The sequence below is a fragment of the Erpetoichthys calabaricus genome, chromosome 4 (assembly GCF_900747795.2).
Source record: "Erpetoichthys calabaricus chromosome 4, fErpCal1.3, whole genome shotgun sequence".
Classification (NCBI taxonomy): domain Eukaryota; kingdom Metazoa; phylum Chordata; class Cladistia; order Polypteriformes; family Polypteridae; genus Erpetoichthys; species Erpetoichthys calabaricus.
In genome coordinates this window covers 12075549-12097789 of record NC_041397.2, presented here as the reverse complement: position 1 = coordinate 12097789, position 22241 = coordinate 12075549, and the positions used below count along the sequence as shown (strand labels likewise).

The 22241-nt window shown below is 40.1% G+C and overlaps 1 protein-coding gene across 2 annotated transcripts in view; it reads left to right on the top strand.

Annotated features, from left to right (window-relative positions):
• The window catches only part of cars2 (cysteinyl-tRNA synthetase 2, mitochondrial), a 134679-nt gene that overhangs the window by 65240 nt on the left and 47198 nt on the right, over positions 1-22241 (top strand). For both annotated transcript variants that reach the window (XM_051926344.1, XM_028799569.2), the window contains exons 9-11: positions 3230-3297; positions 8197-8263; positions 8349-8487. In XM_051926344.1, coding sequence (XP_051782304.1) covers positions 3230-3297; positions 8197-8263; positions 8349-8487 — 274 coding nt within the window. The remainder of the gene's footprint in view (positions 1-3229; positions 3298-8196; positions 8264-8348; positions 8488-22241) is intronic.

Here is a 22241-nt window from a genome sequence, read left to right as displayed (position 1 = left end):
CCGGAAGTGATAGGAGATCACATGGACTGAGGGATTGGAAACACTTCTGGGTCAGGGAATATAAAAGGACTATGGGAAATCCCAGAAGATGAGCTGGGTGGAAGGGTGGCAACGCGTCTGGGAGTGGAGGATTGTGATTATTGATTATTTGATTATTGATTTATTAAGTATTGTGGAGAAGTGGGTGCTTTGTGCACATTATCTATAACTATAAAGGAGAGTTGGGATCCGAGGGACTGTCTTTGTGTGTTTGTGGAGGGATGGAGAGTTAAGGGGGGGGGGTTGGGGGAGTCACGTGATCATCTCCCCTCCCATTCACCTCATTTCATTCACTTCATTTCGCTCCGAGCTGACGTGGTCTTGCCGTTCTTGATTTGCTTTTCACATGGCCCCAATATCTCTTGCATTGCTCAAGAGTAAGCTCAGCGCACAGCTTGGTCATATGACAACCGGAGGGGCGAACTGACAACATGGTATACAAAGAGATCCTTAACAAATAATTATTGGTATATTTTCCGTCAGTTTATTATTTAAAATTTTAAAGCAGTACTTCGCCGCTGTGAAGCGCGGGTATTTTGCTAGTTATTATAATAAATTCAATTATTGGACTTTTACCTGGTGTCTGACGAGTGGTCTAAGGGTTCAAGGGGTCGACAGTGCCTCTATTTATCACACTGGATGAGGTCCCCAAGGTGTCTCCTCTGCTCAGACTAAACCGGTTTAATTCTCTGAGTCTGTTACAACAGGACATGTTCTTAAATCCTGGGGTGCACTTGGTTGCTCTCATCCGCACACCTTCAAGTGCTGCTATGTCTTTCTTGTACTGTGGTGACCAGAACTGCACACAGTACTCCAGATGCAGTCTTACTAATGCAGTGTATAGTTTGAGCACAATGTCCCTCAATTTAAACTCAACAGTATTTTGTGATATAACCTTGCATCTTATTTGCCTTTATTAATTGCTACTGTACATTGCTTAGTCAATGAAAATGTGTTATTATTAATTTTCTAAAATATGTAAAAAGCAAGAGAGTTAAAAATATAGAATACTAGGGGGCTTCGCTCGCTCACCCCCTGGGTTGGTTAACCGGATATACAATTTAAAGAGATTGTTATCCATCCATCCATCCATTTTCCAACCCGCTGAATCTGAACACAGGGTCATGGGGGTCTGCTGGAGCCAATCCCAACCAACACAGGGCACAAGGCAGGAACCAATCCCGGGCAGGGTGCCAACCCACCGCAGGACACACACACACGCACCAAGCACACACTAGGGCCAATTTAGAATCACCAATCCACCTAACCTGCATTTCTTTGGACTGTGGGAGGAAACCCACGCAGACACGGGGAGAACATGCAAACTCCACGCAGGGAGGACCCGGGAAGCGAACCCAGGTCCCCAGGTCTCCCAACTGCGAGGCAGCAGCGCTACCCACTGCACCACCGTGCCGCCCAGAGATTGTTATTTTCATGGGAATTGTTACATACTCTTTCGATTCTATATTGCATCGCTTCTCCGTGATCATAAATATACACCTGACCGAATTGTGTTTTTTTTCTAAATTAAACTTGTCGTTGCATTAATTGTTGCGGGACCACAAATAGTCATAGCGTATGGTTCATTATTGTTTAAATCTACGTTTTAAGCATTGTATGATGCAAACGCGTAAAGATTATTGTAGACTCGGATATTTTGCCTGTAGTGTTTGTGGATTTCACTTTCACCAAACAACAAATCTTTTAATTCTTGTAGATAGGCCTCTTCATTGGGAAGGAACACTACTTTTCCCTGATGGCAACACAAATTAGCTGATCTAGAAGTCTCTGACTTAAAGTTTAAAGCCTTATAATATCTACATACTTCTGACATATCACCTATGTCCATATATTCGATCTTTTTGCTGTTACGTTCTTTCACCGAGAAATAATTTCCGTTTGTTTGAGCTAATGCAATCTTTATTAATCTTTTTTTTTGATACTTCCTGATTTTCCTACTCTCATATTCTTTAACTTGCTCTGCATGTGTATCGTGCCCACGTTTTTTTTGAGCCTTTCGAATTCCACTGCTTTCATAATCTCTAAACCTGCTCTGCATGTGTATTGCGCCAACGTTTTTGAACATCTTTATGAAGTCTTTTATTTCTGACCCCAATTTGACTTACAAGCTTTTCAATTCTACTTGGTCCGGGCTTATTATTTCCTTATTTTATGAATTTGCACATACATTATTATTGTTGTGCATTCTTTTTTTGCCTTCTTTTCTCTCCCATGCTTTTGTGTCTTTTCTACGAGCTGCTCTTTCTTCATCGCTTAGTCTTCGTTTAAGAGCTGGGAGCACATGAAGTGTGTCTGCCAAAAGTATTCCAACAACTGAGAGGTTCAATGTCCATGATCCAGTTTTAAATTGTTTGTAAGTAGGGCGTGATGTGCAAAAGTCACTGTCTCACGGGTCTTGCTTCCATAGGTTGTAAAGTCTAGTCTCGCGCGATGTCAAAGTGTCTTTCCGAGAAGATCACGTCTCCACCTAAGATTTTTTTTTTTATTATAATAGATAGATAAATTAAAGATTTGAGGCAAAAGTAAGAAAAGATAAGTTTTTAATTTGAATAGTGAGAATGAGGAAGGATAACAGACCAACATACTGTAGAGAGAGATGTGGTCTTACGGAATGGGCATCGTATTCAATCAGAGCAAGATTGGGACATCAAATATTTCTTTAATAGATTATTGGTTTAAATTGTGTATTGCATATTGCAAGGCTAAACTTGGAAAACACATACAGATACCAAGTACTACTATACACATAATCGGATGGTTTTATGGTAAACAAGAACACATACGCAGTAGGTATTTGTAAAACTGTTTCTCGGTGGTCAGTCAGAAACAAGAGTGATACCCATCAAGATTACACGAGTGACTTTAGATAGCTGAGAATTCCAAATTTTCAATCACAGGCTGTGGAAAAGCAAAATCCAGAGGTTCAGTTTGGAATGTGCTCACCATATTGGGGTTCTTCCACCTCTTTCTGCCGCCATCTTTTGTCCATGGTATTTGGGTGTTATCACTGGCAAAATAAAATATGCTTCATTAAGAGTTTAGTTAAAAATTCAGATATTACCAGCAAACTGACATGCTGCAGATCTTTGAAAATCTTGGTTATTTTTATGCATCTTAAATAACAAAACTTAAGTGTTTGACAGATGTTTTTTGTTGTGTATTTTAACAGGTCATTTGCATCTTAAAGGAAGTGAGGAGAAGATGTCAAAATCTTTAAAAAACTTCATCACAGTTAAGGTAAACATTTGCAGGGTCAAGTAACCTGTGACTTGCTGGCACTTTAGGAGAAGGGTAGGAGATTTGTGTGTTTAGGTTTATTCTGTTCTGCTTTCTTTCACTTCACTCTTTCTTGCTGTTAAATCGCTTTAGAGTAAGGAGCAGTCTGGGAATTCAAGCAGCACATAGTTGTGACTGAGGTGGTGTATATAAACAGTCCAACTAGTTATTTGATTTAGTAAAGCTTTGCAAATGATGGAAGACAAGTAGGAATAATAACAGCAGTAACACAATAACACAGGTGTGTGCCAGCCCCAGTGTAAAATGTTGTTATCCATTCAGAGCTGGTTTTGATCTGGCAAAATCACGCTGATGTGGTAGCTGTTGATTGGCACACTTAAAGTCTAGGGCTGCTGTTCAATTAAAAAAATTAATTGTGATTAATGGAACAGTTACAGGTTTTAATCAAAAAACCCAGAGAAGGTTCTTTGTCCAGAATGGGCACTTTCATTTTTGGAGTTGTGACCTCAGAATTTTGACTAAAAAATTCTTAATTTTTTGTTCAGAACCATAAAGTGATCTGACAACCCCCACCCTGCCGCTACACTTTCAAAATGGCAGCCATTTGAACAACCACGTTTTTTTTGTCCTATTTCTGTGCATAATTTCTGCTCATGCAGAGCTTAGTGAATGAAATCTTAGTCAGTCACCTGCTGAATTGATTAAGGGTAGCCCCAAGTCTCCAATAATAATATAATTTGTTTCAGGCGGAACCAAAAAGGAAAGACAAACTTCAAAAAGTATCCTGTCTTCTCACATGGACAACTCTGTGTGTTGCTTTCTCAAGACCAACTTCATGTGAAAATGTCAGCGTTCAAATTGAGAAAACTATGATTCAAGGAAAACTAATATCAAGGAGCTCCAAAGTTTTTACTCTGAATGTTGTTTATCCTGAATTTTGTGTAACTTTTGAAATTCAATATAAAGAAGGAAGTAGGGTGAAATGATACCTTTTATTGGCTAACTAAATAGATTACAAATGCAAGCTTTCGAGGCAGCTAAGGCCCCTTCATCAGGCAAGGTGTAAAAGGTGTCAATTACACCCTACTTTCTCCTGTATCAATCTATGGTACAAAACACGGTACAACACTCTACTGCTATGGAAATTCAATATAAAGAAATATATATGTCCATCCATTTTCCAACCTGCTGAATCCGAACACAGGGTCACGGGGGCCTGCTGGAGCCAATCCCAGCCAACACAGGGCACAAGGCAGGGAACCAATCCTGGGCAAGGTGCCAACCCACCGCAGGACACACACACACACACCAAGCACACACTAGGGCCAATTTAGAATCACCAGTCCACCTAACCTGCATGTCTTTGGACTGTGGGAGGAAACCGGAGCACCCAGAGGAAACCCACGCAGACACGGGGAGAACATGCAAACTCCACGCAGGGTGGATCCGGGAAGCGAACCCAGGTCTCCTAACTGCGAGGCAGCAGCGCTACCACTGCGCCACCGTGCCGCCCAGAAATATATATGTAATTTCTTTATTTTCTAATAAGCGATTTCCTTATTTCCTATTCCTTATTCCCTAATAAGAGAACGGGTGATTGGTTTAGGAGCATGTCTCTGAAGATTAAAATAAAAACATTTCCATGGGTTAAATACAAATGTTTCTATGAAGCAGAAATAACTCTGATTAATTTTTAATACAAAACAGTTTTAGTAATCACTTGCCTGTGCATTATAAATTATTTTTTTAGTTTATTGAACAGTTTGGTGTAACAGAAATAACCGAATGAACAGTGAAACACTAATCGGTCTACAACTTAACAATTTTTTTTTTTTTGAGCCACATTACCATGCAAATTCGTTGAGCATTTTTGAGTGGCTCTGTCAATATTTCTGCCTTTTAAATTATATCTTCTTCTTCCGGCTGCTACTGTTAGGGGTTGCCACAGCAGATCATCTTTTTCCATCTTTTCCTGTCCTTTGTCATCTTGTTCTGTCACACCCATCACCTGCATGTCCTCTCTCAGCACATCCATAAACCTCCTCTTAGGCCTTCCTCTTTTCCTTTTTCCTGGTAGCTCTATCTTTAATATCCTTCTCCCAATATACTCAGCATCTCTCCTCAGCACATCAAATTTAGGCTCCCATGTACTTCAGTTGGTGCAGTCACAAAGGTGGTTATGGACAAAATGAAGCAACTGGGAGCAAAAATAAAAGTGTGTGTATTTGGCTGCTCATAAGCTCAAATCCTGTGGCAGAGTAACCCACCTTCCATTTGACGGTCGGTTTAATGGTGAAACCTAAGAACAGGTTTGTTGTACCAAGCCAGCGACTGATTAGCATTCCCAAGCATTGCACCCTGTACACATCAGAGGTTAGAAGGCCTGCTTATGCTGTAGCTCTTGTGATGGATTTGTCATTTTGCTGTGTCAAAGTCAGTTGTTAGCTATAAGGTGCTGTTGATGGGCACGTGTTCATACACACTGGCATATCATTTTACTCAAGTCAAGTTGGGGAGCATGAACTGGTACAGTGCATTGTCGCACCCACTAAACGACGAAACAACTTGGGATCCCAGTTGGCAACCCCCCCAGGCAGACATACGGTCCAGTCCCACCTTCCGGAAATGATCCTCTATCTGCCGCAGCCAGGTGTTACGTAGGCGACCCCTTGGCCTGGTCCAGCCACTTGGGTCCCCAACAATGAGGATCTTACAAGCCGGATCACCCTCGGGTAATCGCGCCACATGGCTGTAGTGCCGTAACTGACGCTCCCTCACAATGCAGGTAATGTGCCTCATTTGGGACTCCATGAGCAACACAAAGTCAAACCAGCGGTACCAAAGGATTTTCCGGAGAGACACAGTACCAAAGAAGCCCAGTCTTCATCTCAGGTCACTAGATAGCGTCCATGTCTCGCAACCATATAGCAAGACAGGAAGCACCAGGACTCTAAAGACATGGACCTTCGTCCTTTTGCATAGATATCGGGAGCGCCACACACCCCTTTCCAGCGACCTCATGAACCCCCATGCTCTCCCAATCCGTCTATTGACTTAATAGGAAGAGTCACCAGAGACATGAATGTCACTGCTAAGGTAAGTAAACCTCTCGTTTTACTACTGCTATTTAATTGAAAAGGCAAACTTCACTTACGGAACTCATCTGAACTTTTGTTTTTCCTTTTTTATTTTTAAACCACTGTTGAGCGAGAACCACGTCTCACGCAACCTGTTTTTTGAAAAGAACGTCAGGTTTATGACTTTGGACTGTCCTGTGATCATTGAGTAGTTTGCTATTTTTTTTATTGTCTAGTCTGTCAGTACCCATCTGTACTCTCGCCATTATTCTGTCTAGCATTTTTAGTGTTGCAAAGATGTGCGGCGTTAGATAGCACTTAATGGAAAGATCTTAAAGGTCACGGCAGCTTGGCAGTGATACAGATGCACTAGTTTGCTGGAAATTTTATTAAGCTAATTTTCCACATTTGTGTGCTCAAACCTACTTGAAACAAAGTGAGAGCACTGGCTTCAATATTGTGAAATCCTATGGATAAATAGGATTGGGTGGTTGCTCTGAGGCTAGGGATCTGCACTGGCAATCGGAAGGTTGCCGGTTCGAATCCTGTAAATGCCAAAAGGGACTCTGCTATGTTGGGCCCTTTAGCAAGGCCCTTAACCTGCAATTGCTGAGCGCTTTGAGTAGTGAGAAAAGCGCTATATAAATGCAAAGAATTATTATTATTATTATTAAATAATCTCTAAAGCCGCATAGTGTAAAAAAGAGTGATGTTCTTGGCTAAGAATTAATCATTTTTTTGCTTTGCTTGCAGTCAGAAGCGATAAAACCTGCACTTGAGAACAGGTTACCCACCTGAAGCTAATCATGTTCAGGCCCTACCAGTACTTAAGTGGGAGATGAGCTAAGAAAAGCTTGGGTTGCTGCTAGAAGGGGTGTTGGTGAGGCCAGCAGGGCACACTTGCCCAGTGGTCTGAATGTAGATCTCAATGCGCCCATTGAAGTGACGGGGACACTGTGCTGAAAATATTGTGCTGTCCTTCAGATGAGATGTAAAACTGAGGCCCTGACTCTCTGTTGTCATTAAAAATCCCTGGGTATCTTTCAAAAAGACTGGTGTGTATCCCGATGTCCTGCCCAAATTGCTCATAATGGCCTCATCCATTCTGACCCCCTAATCGTCACCTGTCTCTAATCGGATCTCCCTCTCAACCCTTCTCCAGTTAATAGTTATTGTGTGGTGGGTGTACAGTGCAGTAATAACTGCCATTGCATTTCCAGATGAGTGCTACACTTTGGTGGTGATTGAAGCAGTTCCCCCCCATCTATGTAAAGCACTTTGAGTAGTGCGAAAAGTGCTATATAAATGTAAATAATAATATAATAGCATTATTTATTTTTCTATATCTAAACTATGTACGGTGAATTCAGAAAGTCATCAGACCCCATACACTTTCTACAGACTTTGTGTTGAAAATTTAATTTTACATGGATAAATTTGCTATTTTTATTTGCTCTGGAGAGCAACTTCAAAAGTCTCCATTTTTGGGGGTTAAAAAATGGCGATATAGTGTGGACGAAAGGCCATAAAATGGAGACTAACCACTGTGTTTGTAACTGAGAATGTAGCAGTGTGGACATAGCCTTAGATTAACAGTCATCTCTAAATTGGCCTATTCTGAGTTTGTGTGTGAGTATGGCTTGCTGTGTACTGGTACTGCAGCCAAGGTTGTTTGAAAATGTATTTCATTTGATTGATTGATTTATTGAATGATTGATTGATTAATAGACAGAAAATATACAATGCATAATAAGGATTGATGTACTGAATGAAATAAACTGATTTGTTTTTAGCTTTAACTTTGAACAATTTTTCTCAATAGGATTTCTTGCAGACCTTTTCAGCAAATGAATTTAGAATGTTCTGCCTCCTGACAAAATACAGATCAGGTATGTCTTATAAGCCTGATTTATGCAATATGTTCAGAAATCTATATATTTTGTTTTAACCTAAGAAGATTAATTGTTTTTGCAGCTGTTGACTACAGTGAGGCCAGTATGAATGGAGCCAAAAGCCTGCTGAATTCCATTTCTTCGTTTTTTAATGATACTAATGCTTACATAAAAGGACAGCTGTTATGCCAGGACATTGATGAAAGTTTCTTGTGGGAAAGGTAAGAGTGTGTGTGTGGTTTTTTTTTTTTGCCTCTTTTTACTTTTTCATATACAAAGTATAGGGAAAGTATTGTAATCATCCAAAAATTCAATGTCGAGATTTTGATGAATCTTAACGTTTTACATCTCCCTTAGTCCAAGAATGCCGTTTTTGGAATTATGTCTGTGTGTGGGTGTGTATGTAAACACGATAACTTAGAGTATGCTTTCACTTAGGTCAGGGGTGTCCAACTCCTGTCCTGGTGGGCCACGGTGACTGCAGGTTTTCATTCTGAACCTTTTCCTAATAAGTGGCCAATTTTCACTGCTAAATTAACTCCCTTTCCCTTCATTTTAATAGCCATGTTTTTAAGTATTCAGTCGTTTGACTTGATTTGTTTCTTCATTAAATGGCAGCCAAACAGAAATGAGATGTGAAATGAGCCAACAGATGACCAGGTAAATTGAAACATCAAACTCCAGCCAATTTCACTCCAACCAATCTCTTAATGAGAAGCTGTTTCTTGCTGTTAATTAAAGCCGTTATTGAATATCATGACTTCTTGCTGTTCTCATTCTGCCACAGCAGACTGTTGATATTCTGTTTTTTCTAAGACCACCATCAAGATGTTTTGGTGACCTGAGCAGACAAACATGACTGAGACCTTCACCTTTCTTTATTTTCATGTTAGCTGGTCATGTGGCAGACAACTAAGGGGTCTGAGTCACATCAATTAAAACTAAGGCAAAACAAGTTAGTCAGCAGCAAAAACGGCTCACTAATTTGGAAAACGGTTAGAATGAAAACCTGCAGCCACTGCTGCCATCCAGGACCGGAGTTGGACACCCCTGACTTACAGTAGGTCAACCAAATTTTGCATGCAAGTATTAGGTACAAAACGTAGATTTCTATGAACTTGTAGGCTATTTCCGGTAACCGGAAGTGGTACTTTGCAGCTGCATGAATAAAAAGTAGAGTCCAATTTATTCAACTTGACTTTTGTAATAATTGTTCAATATATTATTATATTTGATTTGATTTGTATTATATTTGATTAGATTTTTATATTATGTACATTAAAGAACCATTCTTTAATTTACATAATATAAAAATCTAATCATTGTCTTGCTGTTTACTCCTCAAATATCCATCCCCATATCTGAATATGCGAGAAACTCTAGGGGAGACCACTCCCAAGTTTTTCTTACCTGGTTGATACTTCCCTGCTGCCCCTTATTTTTTGCTAAATTTTATTTGACATGCATTTTTCAGTGCTATGATGCCACTTGTCACTAGGGGTGTGACTGAGTGTGTATACTGAGGGGGTGATGTGTAATTATGGGTGTGGCTATGTGCTAGTGACATCATGGCGGCTAACTTTTAAGATCACATAACATGACCTTGTCTTAATGTCAAACCATCTGCTTCAAAAAGGCAGTTACAAGCTAAAGAAGCAGTCTGATATAAAAAAAAAATATAGAAAATATTGGTAGAGTTAGAGAAGTGAAAACAGTCATAAAAAATATTGAAAAAAGACAAATATTTTACATACTAAGGTCACAAGTGACGAGTTATCAAAGAGGCAAAATATGGTCAAAATACTTAAGTGTCAGTCAGCTGCGATGTGAAATTCCGCATCTAGCTGTGTCTTAACTCATTTGGAGGAAACCTGGCACCATACCTACAGTGAAACATGGTGGTGGCAGCATCATGCTGTGGGGATGTTTTTCAGCGGCAGGAACTGGGAGACTAGTCAGGATAAAGAGAAAGATGACTGCAGCAATGTACAGAGACATCCTGGATGAAAACCTGCTCCAGAGTTCTCTTGACCTCAGACTGGGGCGACGGTTCATCTTTCAGCAGGACATCGACCCTAAGAACACAGCCAAGATATCAAAGGAGTGGCCTCAGGACAACTCTGTGAATGTCCTTGAGTGGCCCAGCCAGAGCCCAGACTTGAATCCGATTGAACATCTCTGGAGAGATCTTAAAATGGCTGTGCACCGACACTTCCCATCCAACCTGATGGAGCTTGAGAGGTGCTGCAAAGAGGAATGGGCGAAACTGGCCAAGGATAGGTGTGCCAAGCTTGTGGCATCATATTCAAAAAGACATGAGGCTGTAATTGCTGCCAAAGGTGCATCGACAAAGTATTGAGCAAAGGCTGTGAATACTTATGTACATGTGATTTCTCAGTTTTTTTATTTTTAATAAATTTGCAAAAACCTCAAGTAAACTTTTTTCACGTTGTCATTAATGGGGTGTTGTGTGTAGAATTCTGAGGAAAAAAATGAATTTGATCAATTTTGGAATAAGGCTGTAACATAACAAAATGTGGAAAAAGTGATGCGCTGTGAATACTTTCTGGATGCACTGTATATGAGTTTTACTTTTTGAATTGAATTACTGAAATTAATGAACTTTTTGATGATATTCTAATTTATTGAGATGCACCTATAAATGAGTACACAATGCCACTTACCGGTCAGTTTTCTGACTTGGTTCAAAAATATGCCTACCTGAGAAATTCCTTGAGAAAATACCAGGGTCAACTCTTCTCGTATTTTTAACTTAGCTTTGGTCACAAATGCATTTGACCTGGCAGTTTTATGGTTAATTCTTGGGAAGCCTGCACATTTGAAAGGGGTCTGTCTGTATAGCCTTACCTCTGAAGGCTGCTGGTGGAGTAATTAAGAAATGGAACCTGTGTCATGTTGTTTAGCAATCTGTCAACACTTGGCAGGCGTATGAGGAAGATGCCACTGAGAGACCAACAGTTACCTTGGAGGAGCTCTTTAATTACAGCAGTTGAGAGTGAAGTAAAAGTACATAAGTCAGTGAAACCAAGAGCTCTGCAAATGACTGATCTTTGTGACAGGCATGGCAAGAAAGAAACCATTTATCAAAAAGAGTCATCGTAGGAGCAGATGGGAATATGCCAGATGGCACTAAGGTGAACCAGCTAAGGTTTACAAAAAGTTCTTGAATGCCAGTGAAACCAAGCTGACAGACAGACACTGACCAACCTTTATTTGTCACCAGGGAGTAAGTAAATAAATACAGTGCATCCAGAAAGTATTCACAGCGCATAACTTTTTCCACATTTTGTTATGTTACAGCCTTATTCCAAAATGGATTAAATTAATTTTTTCCTCAGAATTCTGCACACAACACCCCATAATGATGATGTGAAAAAAGTTTACTTGAGATTTTTGCAAATTTATTCCAAAATGGATTAAATTGAGAAATCCCATGTCCATAAGTATTCACAGCCTTTGCTCAATACTTTGTCGATGCACCTTTGGCAGCAATTCCAACCTCAAGTCTTTTTGAATATGATGCCACAAGCTTGGCACACCTATCCTTGGCCAGTTTCGCCCATTCCTCTTTGCAGCACCTCTCAAGCTCCATCAGGTTGGATGGGAAGCGTCGGTGCACAGCCATTTTAAGATCTCTCCAGAGATGTTCAATCGGATTCAAGTCTGGGCTCTGGCTGGGCCACTCAAGGACATTCACAGAGTTGTCCTGAGGCCACTCCTTTGATATCTTGGCTGTGTGCTTAGGGTCGTTGTCCTGCTGAAAGATGAACCGTCGCCCCAGTCTGAGGTCAAGAGCGCTCTGGAGGAGGTTTTCATCCAGGATGTCTCTGTACATTGCTGCAGTCATCTTTCCCTTTACTCTGAGTAGTCTCCCAGTCCCTCCCGCTGAAAAACATCCCCACAGCATGATGCTGCCACCAACATGCTTCACTGTAGGGATGGTATTGGCCTGGTGATGAGTGGTGCCTGGTTTCCTCCAAACATGACGCCTGGCATTCATACCAAAGAGCTCAATCTTTGTCTCATCAGACCAGAGAACTTTCTTTCTCATGGTCTGAGAGTCCTTCAGGTGCCTTTTGGCAAACTCCAGGTGGGCTGCTATGTGCCTTTTACTAAGGAGTGGCTTCCGTCTGGCCACTCTATCATACAGGCCTGATTGGTGGATTGCTGCAGAGATGGTTGTCCTTCTGGAAGGTTCTTCTCTCTCCACAGAGGACCTCTGGAGCTCTAACAGAGTGACCATCGGGTTCTTGGTCACCTCCCTGACTAAGGCCCTTCTTCCCCGATCGCTCAGTTTAGATGGCCAGCCAGCTCTAGGATGAGTCCTGGTGGTTTCGAACTTCTTCCACTTACGGATGATGGAGGCCACTGTGCTCATTGGGACCTTCAAAGCAGCAGAAATTTTTCTGTAACCTTCCCCAGATTTGTGCTTCGAGACAATCCTGTCTCGGAGCTCTACAGACAATTCCTTTGACTTCATGCTTGGTTTGTGCTCTGACGTGAACTGTCAACTGTGGGACCTTATATAGACAGGTGTGTGCCTTTCCAAATCATGTCCAGTCAACTGAATTTACCACAGGTGGACTCCAATGAAGCTGCAGAAACATCTCAAGGATGATCAGGGGAAACAGGATGCACCTGAGCTCAATTTCCATCTTCATGGCAAAGGCTGTGAATATTTATGTACATGTGCTTTCTCAGTTTTTTATTTTTAATAAATTTGCAAAAACCTCAAGTAAACTTTTTTCACATTGTCATTATGGGGTGTTGTGTGTAGAATTCTGAGGAAAAAAATGAATTTAATCCATTTTGGAATAAGGCTGTAACATAACAAAATGTGGAAAAAGTGATGCGCTGTGAATACTTTCCGGATGCACTGTAAATATACACACACACTCAGTTGGAACAAAGAAGAAAATTAAAAAGAAAGAAAACCTCTGGCTTGGCAGTCCCATTCCCAGGCATATTTCTGTTGGTATAAAGGAGCCCCCCTAGCCTTTCTTGACACACTTCTGCTGAATAATATGTTGTCTGGAAGTCCTCAGTGTTAGTGTGTCAGAGAGAGGATGCACAGCATTGTTCATAATGGCACTCATGTTTTGTTTTATTTATTTTCTTTGATATGACCTTCAGAGTGTGCTCTATAACTGAGCCTGCCCTGTTTATTAGCTTGTTGATTTGGTGGGCATCTCTTGAAGTGATGTTTCCAGCCCAGTACACTACAGCGTAGAAAATCACACTGGCCCTCACAGAGGTGTGAAGTATGTCACTTTCCACATTAAAGGAAGGGAACGCAGACTGACTCCATCTGGTCCTGCAGAATTTCCTGTGTGTGTCTTTTCTCAGTTGTCTCCTTACTTGGCTTTCAGTTATGGACAGTCCACACTGATTGACAGAGGTGGATTGTGGTCATTTCAGTTGACATGGTTAGAGTTGTTGATTTGGTAGGAATAGAGTGGGCAGACTGGTCATTGGAAGATCATGGCAGTGGGAATGAAAATGTATTAAAAATTGATTCAGAGTGTTAGCTTTGTCCTCATCCTATTCTTGCACCTGATCCCTGGATTGCTCGAGTCCAGTAAGGATGCCCAGTCCATTCCAGACATCCTTCATGTTACTCTGAGTGAGTTTGTTCTCTATTTTAGCTTTGTAAGCTTCCTTTCCGTCGCTCAGCTTTTTCTTTAGCACATGCTGGACAACCCTGGACAACACACTTTGTAAAGTTTTGTTTCCTGACAAATTTTTGATGATTATGATATACATCTGTAAGCTGAACACAAATCAAATTTCAGATTGAATGCATCACATAAGGATTTGAAGAAACATGAAATTAACCTTTATTAAGTTTAGTGTGTTTAGTCACTTAATGATGCTGACGCATTGCATTAGTTCAACTGAGCTAAAAATGTTTTCCTGCTGATTTCCTTTTGGGCTCGGCATCTGATGCGTCTTGTTTCAGTGTCCCATTGATGGATTCCACTTGCTCTTCTACCACTTTTCCATCAGAGCAATGTTCTAGTGTAACTTTTAACCATGTCCGTCACTGACTGCACTGGGATTAGCAGGGAAGAAAATCCAATTGTGAATCTTTAGTGCACTTCATGGTTTTGTATAATTGAAGTATGTTGTCAACCAGCTGGATGTTGTTCCGTGCTCTGCCAAGAAAATTCTCAACAACATTCTTGAAAGCCTTCCAAGTGATGTCCTCTGCCGAAACTAGCAGATCTTCAGCCTGCTTGTCATTGATGAAGGGTTTGATTTGTGGACCAACAAAAATGCTTTCCTTATTCTTGACATCAGTTGTTTGTGGAAACATCTCTCTCAAGAATTAAAGTCCTTCACCATCCTTATTCATTGCTTTCCTGAATTTTTTCATCATTCTTGGTTTTATATAAAGAGGATGCAAGAATATCTTTGTTGGGTCAACAAGTGGTCTATGTGTCTACCTGAAACCAAATGCTTATGGAGCTGCCAGGTGTTTTTAATGCAATGTGGCTCTTTAGCTCAGCTGTCCCTTTCCCAAATGAAACAGCAGGACTTGGTATATCCGGTATATCCAGACTGCATTCCTAGGAGCAGTGTCACTACTTTTAGATAACCACAGATGTTCCAGTAGTAGTAGTAGTTATAATGTCTTTAATGGGGGAAAATAATAAGTTTGCTCACTTATAAAGAAATGAACAGTCTGTAATTTTATGGTAGTTTCATTTTAATGGAGAGAGACAGAAAATCCAGAAAAAACACATTACATAAAAGTTATAAATCAATTTGCATGACATTGAGAGAAATAAGGATTTGATCCCCTACAACCCAGCTAGAATTCTGGCTCCTACAGATTTGCTGTTGTCACAAGTATCACACTGAGACATCATGAAGGTTTGGGGCAGCCACCCGTATATTATATCCTTGTTGCAAAATGGTTTGAAACAACAACCGATCTTTACAGATTGGAGTCCGCAATTGAACCGCCGGTATAGAGACAAGATGGCTGCTTTATTTATTTATTTATTTATTTTATTTTATTGATTTTATTGTAATCATTCCATACAAATAGATCAATTTTTACAAAAAAATAGGATTGAAAACAAATCAACCCCCACCCTGAGAAAGAGAGCATGGCCAATGGTGTAAAGCTTAAAGCTAGTAAAAATAAGTAAATCGATGAGTTTAATAAGCAGATAAAGATAAATGGAGAAGAAAAAGAAATGGGAAGAGAATCTGCTTCCTCAGTGCTTTAAGAGCTTATTCTAAAATGTTATTGATTAGATCCTGACAGGTTTTGAAAAAGTTCGGCACAGATCCTCTAAGTGAGAATTTGATTTTTTCCAATTTCAAACAGTATAAAACATTATTTACCCACTGACTTAAAAGAGGAGAGTTAGAATTCTTCCAGTTTAGCAAGATAAGTCTACGTGCCAATAATGTAGTGAAGGCAATCACAGTTTGTTTGTCCTTCTGAACTTTAAGCCCCTCTGTGAGCCCACCAAACACAGCTGTTAATGACACCAAGGCTGTCTGAAAGGCACTTAAAAATTTTTGTCCAGAATGATGTTAATTTGGTGCAGGCCCAAAACATGTGACCCAGTAAGGCTGGAACTTGATTGCAACGTTCACAGGTTGGATCTTGCCCTGGAAACATCTTGGACAATTTTAAGCGAGACAGATGTGCTCGATATATAATTTTAATTTGGATAATTGTATGTTTTGTGCATATAGAGCTCGAGTGAATTCTCTGCACTGTTACCTTCCCCTCCTTTTCTGATATGTTGAGTGAGAGATCCTTTTCCAACTGTCCTCTTGGATCTTTTAAAGGGAGGGACTGTAAAATGATTTTATATATTGCAGAAATTCTGTCTGAGTCCTCAAAACTGAGTAATATTTTTTCCAGCATAAAGGAAGGTGGGAGATGAGGAAAATTGGGCAGGTTCTGTATAACAAAGTTTCTAATTTGAAGATAGTGAAAGAAATGTGTTGCTGGAAAGTTAAATTTGGAATGTAATTGTTCATAGGATGCAAAAATGTTGTCTATATAAAGATCTCTAAGTAATTTAATCCCAAATGTTTTCCAGATATTAAAAACTGCATATGTTTGCATGGGTTGAAAAAGGTGGCTCTCGTGTAGAGGTGCCACAGATAAAAAAATTCTCTATCTTAAAATGCTTCCTACATTGGTTCTATATTCTGATTGAATGAAGCACAATTGGGTTATTAGTATTTTACCAATAACTTGCATTTATAGGGGCACAAAGCAGGGAATATAAAGAAGTACTGCAGGATTTTATTTCTATTACGGACCATGCCTGTGTATATTAATCTATTTGTGTCCATGTCCAGGTTTGTATAGCTTGTATGTTTGCTGCCCAGTAATAAAACTGAAAGTTAGGTAGAGCAATGCCACCTTCTGCCTTAGGTCTTTGTAGGGTCGCCCTTTGGATACGTGGATGTTTTAAGTAAATATAAATGAGGTTATGGTTGAATCTAATTGCTGAAAAAATGATTTAAAATGATTTATTGATGTACATTGGAATGTTTTGAAATAAAAAGAGAAGCTTAGGAATGATATTCATCTTAACAACATTCATTCTTCCAACTAGAGTGAGATGAAGGGTTGACAATCTCTGCAAGTCTTGCTTAATTTTTTCCATAAAGATGGCTAAATTTTGTTGATAAAGAGCTTTATGTTTACTTGTGATATTTAATAATAATAATAATAATAATAATACATTTTATTTATACAAGGTGCCTTTCAGAGAACTCAAGGACACCGAACAAACAATAAATAAATAAATAAAAGACACAATTATAAACAAATTAAAACATCAGAAAGTCTAAAAAATAAAACCAAACAAAACCACTATAATCAGAAGGAAAAAGAAAAAGCCATTTTAAACAGATGCGTTTTAAGTTTGCATTTGAAAAATGAATATGATTTGATGTTTCAGAGCTCCGCAGGTAATGAATTCCAGAGCTTGGGAGCAGACCAGCTGAAAGCTCTGCTCCCTATGGTGGTTAGACGGGCGGGAGGGACCGTCAGATGGGTGGAGAAAGAGGATCTAAGGTTACGGGATGGAATGGCAACATGAAGAAGGTCAGACAGATATGGAGGGGCGAGGTTATGGATGGCCTTAAATGTTAATAGCAGAATCTTAAAATCGGTACGAAACTTGATCGGGAGCCAGTGAAGCTGCTGCAAGACCGGAGTGATATGGTGAATAGATGGGGTTCGAGTGATGATACATGCTGCAGAATTCTGGACTAACTGAAGCTTATGAAGAGATTTATTAGGGAGACCAAAGAGGAGTGAATTGCAGTAGTCCAGCCAAGAAGTGACAAGACTATAAACAAGAATGGCCGTGGTATGAGGAGTGAGGGAGGAGCGAATGCGATTAATATTACGTAGGTGGAAGTAAGCAGACCGGGTGCTGTTATTAATGTGACATTGGAAAGATAGAGTACTGTCGAGGATGACACCCAGACTCTTGACCTGAGATGATGGGGAAACAACAGAGTTATCAATAATAAGAGAAAGATTGGTTTTGGATAATGATGATTTTGAACCAATGAGGAGAACCTCAGTTTTGTCACTGTTTAAGAAAATTTGAAGAAAACCAGGATTTCATTTCCGAAATGCAGTCAATAAGCGAGGGTGGTGGAAAAGAGGAGGTGGGATTACCAGCAAGGTAGAGCTGGGTGTCATCAGCATAACGGTGAAAATTAATGTTTGTGAAAAATATTGCCAAGGGGAAGAAGGTAAATAATAAAAAGAAGAGGCCCCAGGACAGAGCCCTGGGGCACACCAGAAGTAACAGCGGTGGGTTGGGATGTGAAGGTTTTAAGCTGTATGAAATGAGTGCGGCCTGAGAGGTAAGATCTAAACCAATCAAGTGGAGTGTGAATAATGCCAATCAAAGATAATCTATTAAGGAGAGTGGTATGACAAATAGTATCAAAGGCCTCACTCAGATCAAGGAGGATGAGAATAGTGATTAGACCAGAGTCAGCAGCCATAAGGAGGTCATTGGTAATTTTAACAAGTGCCGTTTCTGTACTATGAAGAGGGCGAAAACCAGACTGGAACTTTTCATATAGATTATTGTGAGATAAGTGGGTGTGAAGTTGGATAGCTACTATTTTTTCAAGAATTTTGGAGATAAAGGGCAAGTTAGAAATGGGGAGAAAATTATTAAAATTAGTAGGATCAGCACCAGGTTTTTTTAGTATTGGGGTTATAGCAGCAGTTTTAAAAGATGAGGGAATAATACCAGTAGTAAGAGAAGAGTGAATGATAGCAGAAATGAGAGGGACTAGAGAGGGGAGGCAGGCTTTAACCAGAACTGTAGGCAGAGGGTCCAGCTGACAGGTAGATGAGTTGGATTTGCAGATGAGATCTGAGATTTCAGAGGAAGTGGGAAGCTGGAAAGAAGAGAAAGAGTGAATAGGCGAGTGTAGTTCAGAAGGAATACAGAGAGGATCTGGACCAAGGTGCTGATGTAGTCTTTGGATTTTCTCATTGAAAAAAGACATAAGAGAATTACAGAAAGCAGTTGAGTAAAGGTGAGATGGTAAAGAGTCTGGAGGTTGTGTAACATTATTAAGTAAAGAAAACAAAGACTTGGTGTTACCTGTATTACAAGTAATTAACTGAGTGTAATAATTAGATTTGGTTTGGGCTATACAATCCTTGTAATAGAGTAGATGATTTTTATACATCTCTTTGTGGACAAAGAGTCCGGATTTTTTAAACAACCTTTCAAGTTGCCTGCCCTTAGCTTTCAGAAGCCGAAGTTCAGGAGTAAACCAGGGGGCAGAAAAAGAAACAGATCTGGTTTTTAGCGGAGCAAGAGAATTAAGAATACCATTAAGACAAGTGTTATAATATGAGACCAGTTCTATGGGAGTGGATAAATTATAAAAGTCCATTTGGGAATCAATTCTAGAAGACAGCAAATTCAAGTTAATATTCTTAATGTTACGAAAGGCTATGAGACGTGGAAGCTTAGGAATAGAAAAGGTAAGTTTGGCGTTGAATGAAAGGAGAAAATGATCGGTTATAGTGAGTTCATCTGCTGTAAGATCAAAAGGAACAACACCAGAGCAGCAGATCAGGTCCAAGATATGTCCTTTACAATGGGTAGGAACATCAGTGTGCTGCTGGTATCCAAAACTCTCCAGGCAAGATAAAAAGTCTCTAGTGAGAGGGATATTAATATTGTCCAGATGTATATTAAAATCCCCCAGCAGAATTATATTTGGAGTAATTATAGATAAATGGGTAAGGAAGGTAGCAAGATCGTTCAAAAAATTGTTGTTTGACTTAGGAGGACGGTAGACAGTTGCAATGATGGTAGGAACTGGCCCAGACAGTTGACACATAGCTGATTCAAAAGAGCTAACAGCAGGAGTAGGCAACGGCAGGACTTTCCACTTCTCACGATAAATTATCGCGACACCTCCTCCACGGCCAGAGGCACGGGGTTGACAAGTGTAAACAAACCCGGGGGGGGGGGGGGGTGCGCATTCATTAAGTTGTGAAAAGTCTTGAGGTTGCTGCCAAGTCTCAGTTAAACAGAGAAAGTCAAACTTACGGTCAATGAGGAGATCCTGAATGAGATGTCCCTTGCTCGTGAGTGAGCGGATGTTCAGTAGACCAAAGCTGACAATGTTGCTGTCACATTTGACAGTGGTGTTAGTCGACTGAGCTAAGCTGGCCAACACGCTATGGTCAGCGTTCCTATCTGTGTTATGTGGAGTGTGCCGAAAATCAGACCAAAAAGAGTTAATTCCTCTCGAGGCATCCGTTTGGAATCTCCGGCGGGACCCACGGTGGATGTATCTCTGACGAGGGGAGAAGTATGATGTCCGGGTTGAAATACAGCACCGACAGCAGAGGCACAGACTGGAGAAGACGCAGTCGAAGAAGCTCGGCAGCTGGGTACTGGAGGAGGCCAGTCGTAGGTTGGATAACAAGCGACAGAAGACTCCTAACAAACATTAACCAGGCGAATATCCTACCAGTCCACATTGTAGGTGAAGAGGCCACAGGCAGCTCAGGCGTCCAGAGAACAAACCGGTAAGTTTCAAACGAAATGGGGGTTAGGCTGAAGCTAAATGCATACACAGCATATACAGCCACGCAGAGATGTCAGCAAAAATGGCAAAAAATACCATCAAAATCACTAGTCATAGCAAAATGAATAGTCTAGTTACCGGCGAGCAGCGGCGACCGGTCCCACCAGCGTTCACTCAAATCGGAAGTGGTGATTTAAACTGATCTGCAATGATAAAAGGGATGGTGTCCACTTTAATATTGTATGCTTGAGAATTCACTGGAAAGATAACACTTTTATTCAAATTAATTATGAGACCAGAAATCTTTTGAAATTCTGTAAGTACTGTTAGGACTGCAGGCACAGTATTTTGTGGGTCTGATATATACAGTACCATATCATCTGCATATAGAGAAATTTTCTTTTCAAGTTCTTCTCTGATAATCCCCTTTATCTGATAAGCATTTCGACAGTGAACTGCCAGTGGCACAATGGCAATTGCAAAAAGTAGTGGTGACAAGGGGCATCCTTGTCTGGTACCACATTCTAGTTTAAACTAGTCTGAATTAATGTTGTTAATACAAACTGAATATTCTGGATTGGTATACAGTAGTTTGATCCATGCACAAATGTTCAGGCCAAACCCAAATTTCTCTAATGTAGTGAAAAGGTAGTTCTATTCAATCATATCCAATGCTTTTTCTGCATCCAACGATAATATCATCTTTGGGGTGTTTGACTTTGCAGGTGAATATATTTCATTAAACAGGCGTCGAAGATTTGTAGCTAAGTGTCGGCCTTTAATAAATTCACTTTGATCTTTTTATATTACCTAAGGTAACACTTTCTCCATCCTTCTAGCTAGGACTTTGGAGAGTATCTTAACATCATTATTCAGAAGTGAAATTGGTCTGTATGATGCGTATAGTAGTAAGTCCTTATTTTGTTTAGGAAACATGGTGATTAATGCTTGGCAAAAAGTTTGAGGTAGAATTTGATTGTCTCTAGCTTCTGTAAATGTTGCTAATAAGAGGGGAGCTAGCTGAGTAGGGAATTTCTTATAAAATTCGACAGGGTAGCCATCAGGGCCTGCTGTTTTCCCACTCTGAAGTGACTTTATAGCATCTAGTAATTCTGAAAGCGCCAAAGGTTTATCCAATTCCTCTGCACTAAGAGTAACTATTTGTGGTATCTGTGATGCATCCAGAAATGCATTAGATTGTGTGTTGTCTTCTTTAAACTCAGTAGAATATAATGATTTATAGTAGTCTCTAAATGTGTGCATTATATTTTTATGGTCAATGATTTTGTCTCCGTTCGTGTTGGTGATTGCTGGGATTGCACTGCAAATTGCTTGTGGATTTGTTGAGCTAAGAGCTTATTAGCTTTCTCTTCATGTTCATAATAATGATGTCTTGATTTAAAAATGAGTTGTTCAGTTTCTTTAGTTGTTAAGAGGTTGAGCTCTGAATGCAGAACCTGCCTTTTCCTATGAAGAGCCTCACTTGGACACCTGGCATGTTCTTGATCTATTCTAGTAATTTCGCTGGTTAGCTCTGATACCTTCTTGGTTTCTAATTTATTTCTGTAGGAAAGATATGAAATAATCTGTCCTCTTAAGAAGGCCTTCAGGGTTTCCCAGAGTATTCCTGCAGAGATCTCTGTGGATGTATTTGTCTCTAGAAAGAAACTGATTTGTTTTGATATAAATTCTATACAGTTCTCGTCCACTAATAGAAGGGGGTTAAGACGCCATCTGCGAGATGAGTATGTGGAGCATAATGATTTTAGCTCCAAGATCAGAGGGGCATGGTCGGAAATAACAATAGCATTGTACTTGCAAGATTTAATCGTAGGCAAGAAATTATTATCTATAACAAAATAATCAGTACTTGATTAGCAATGAT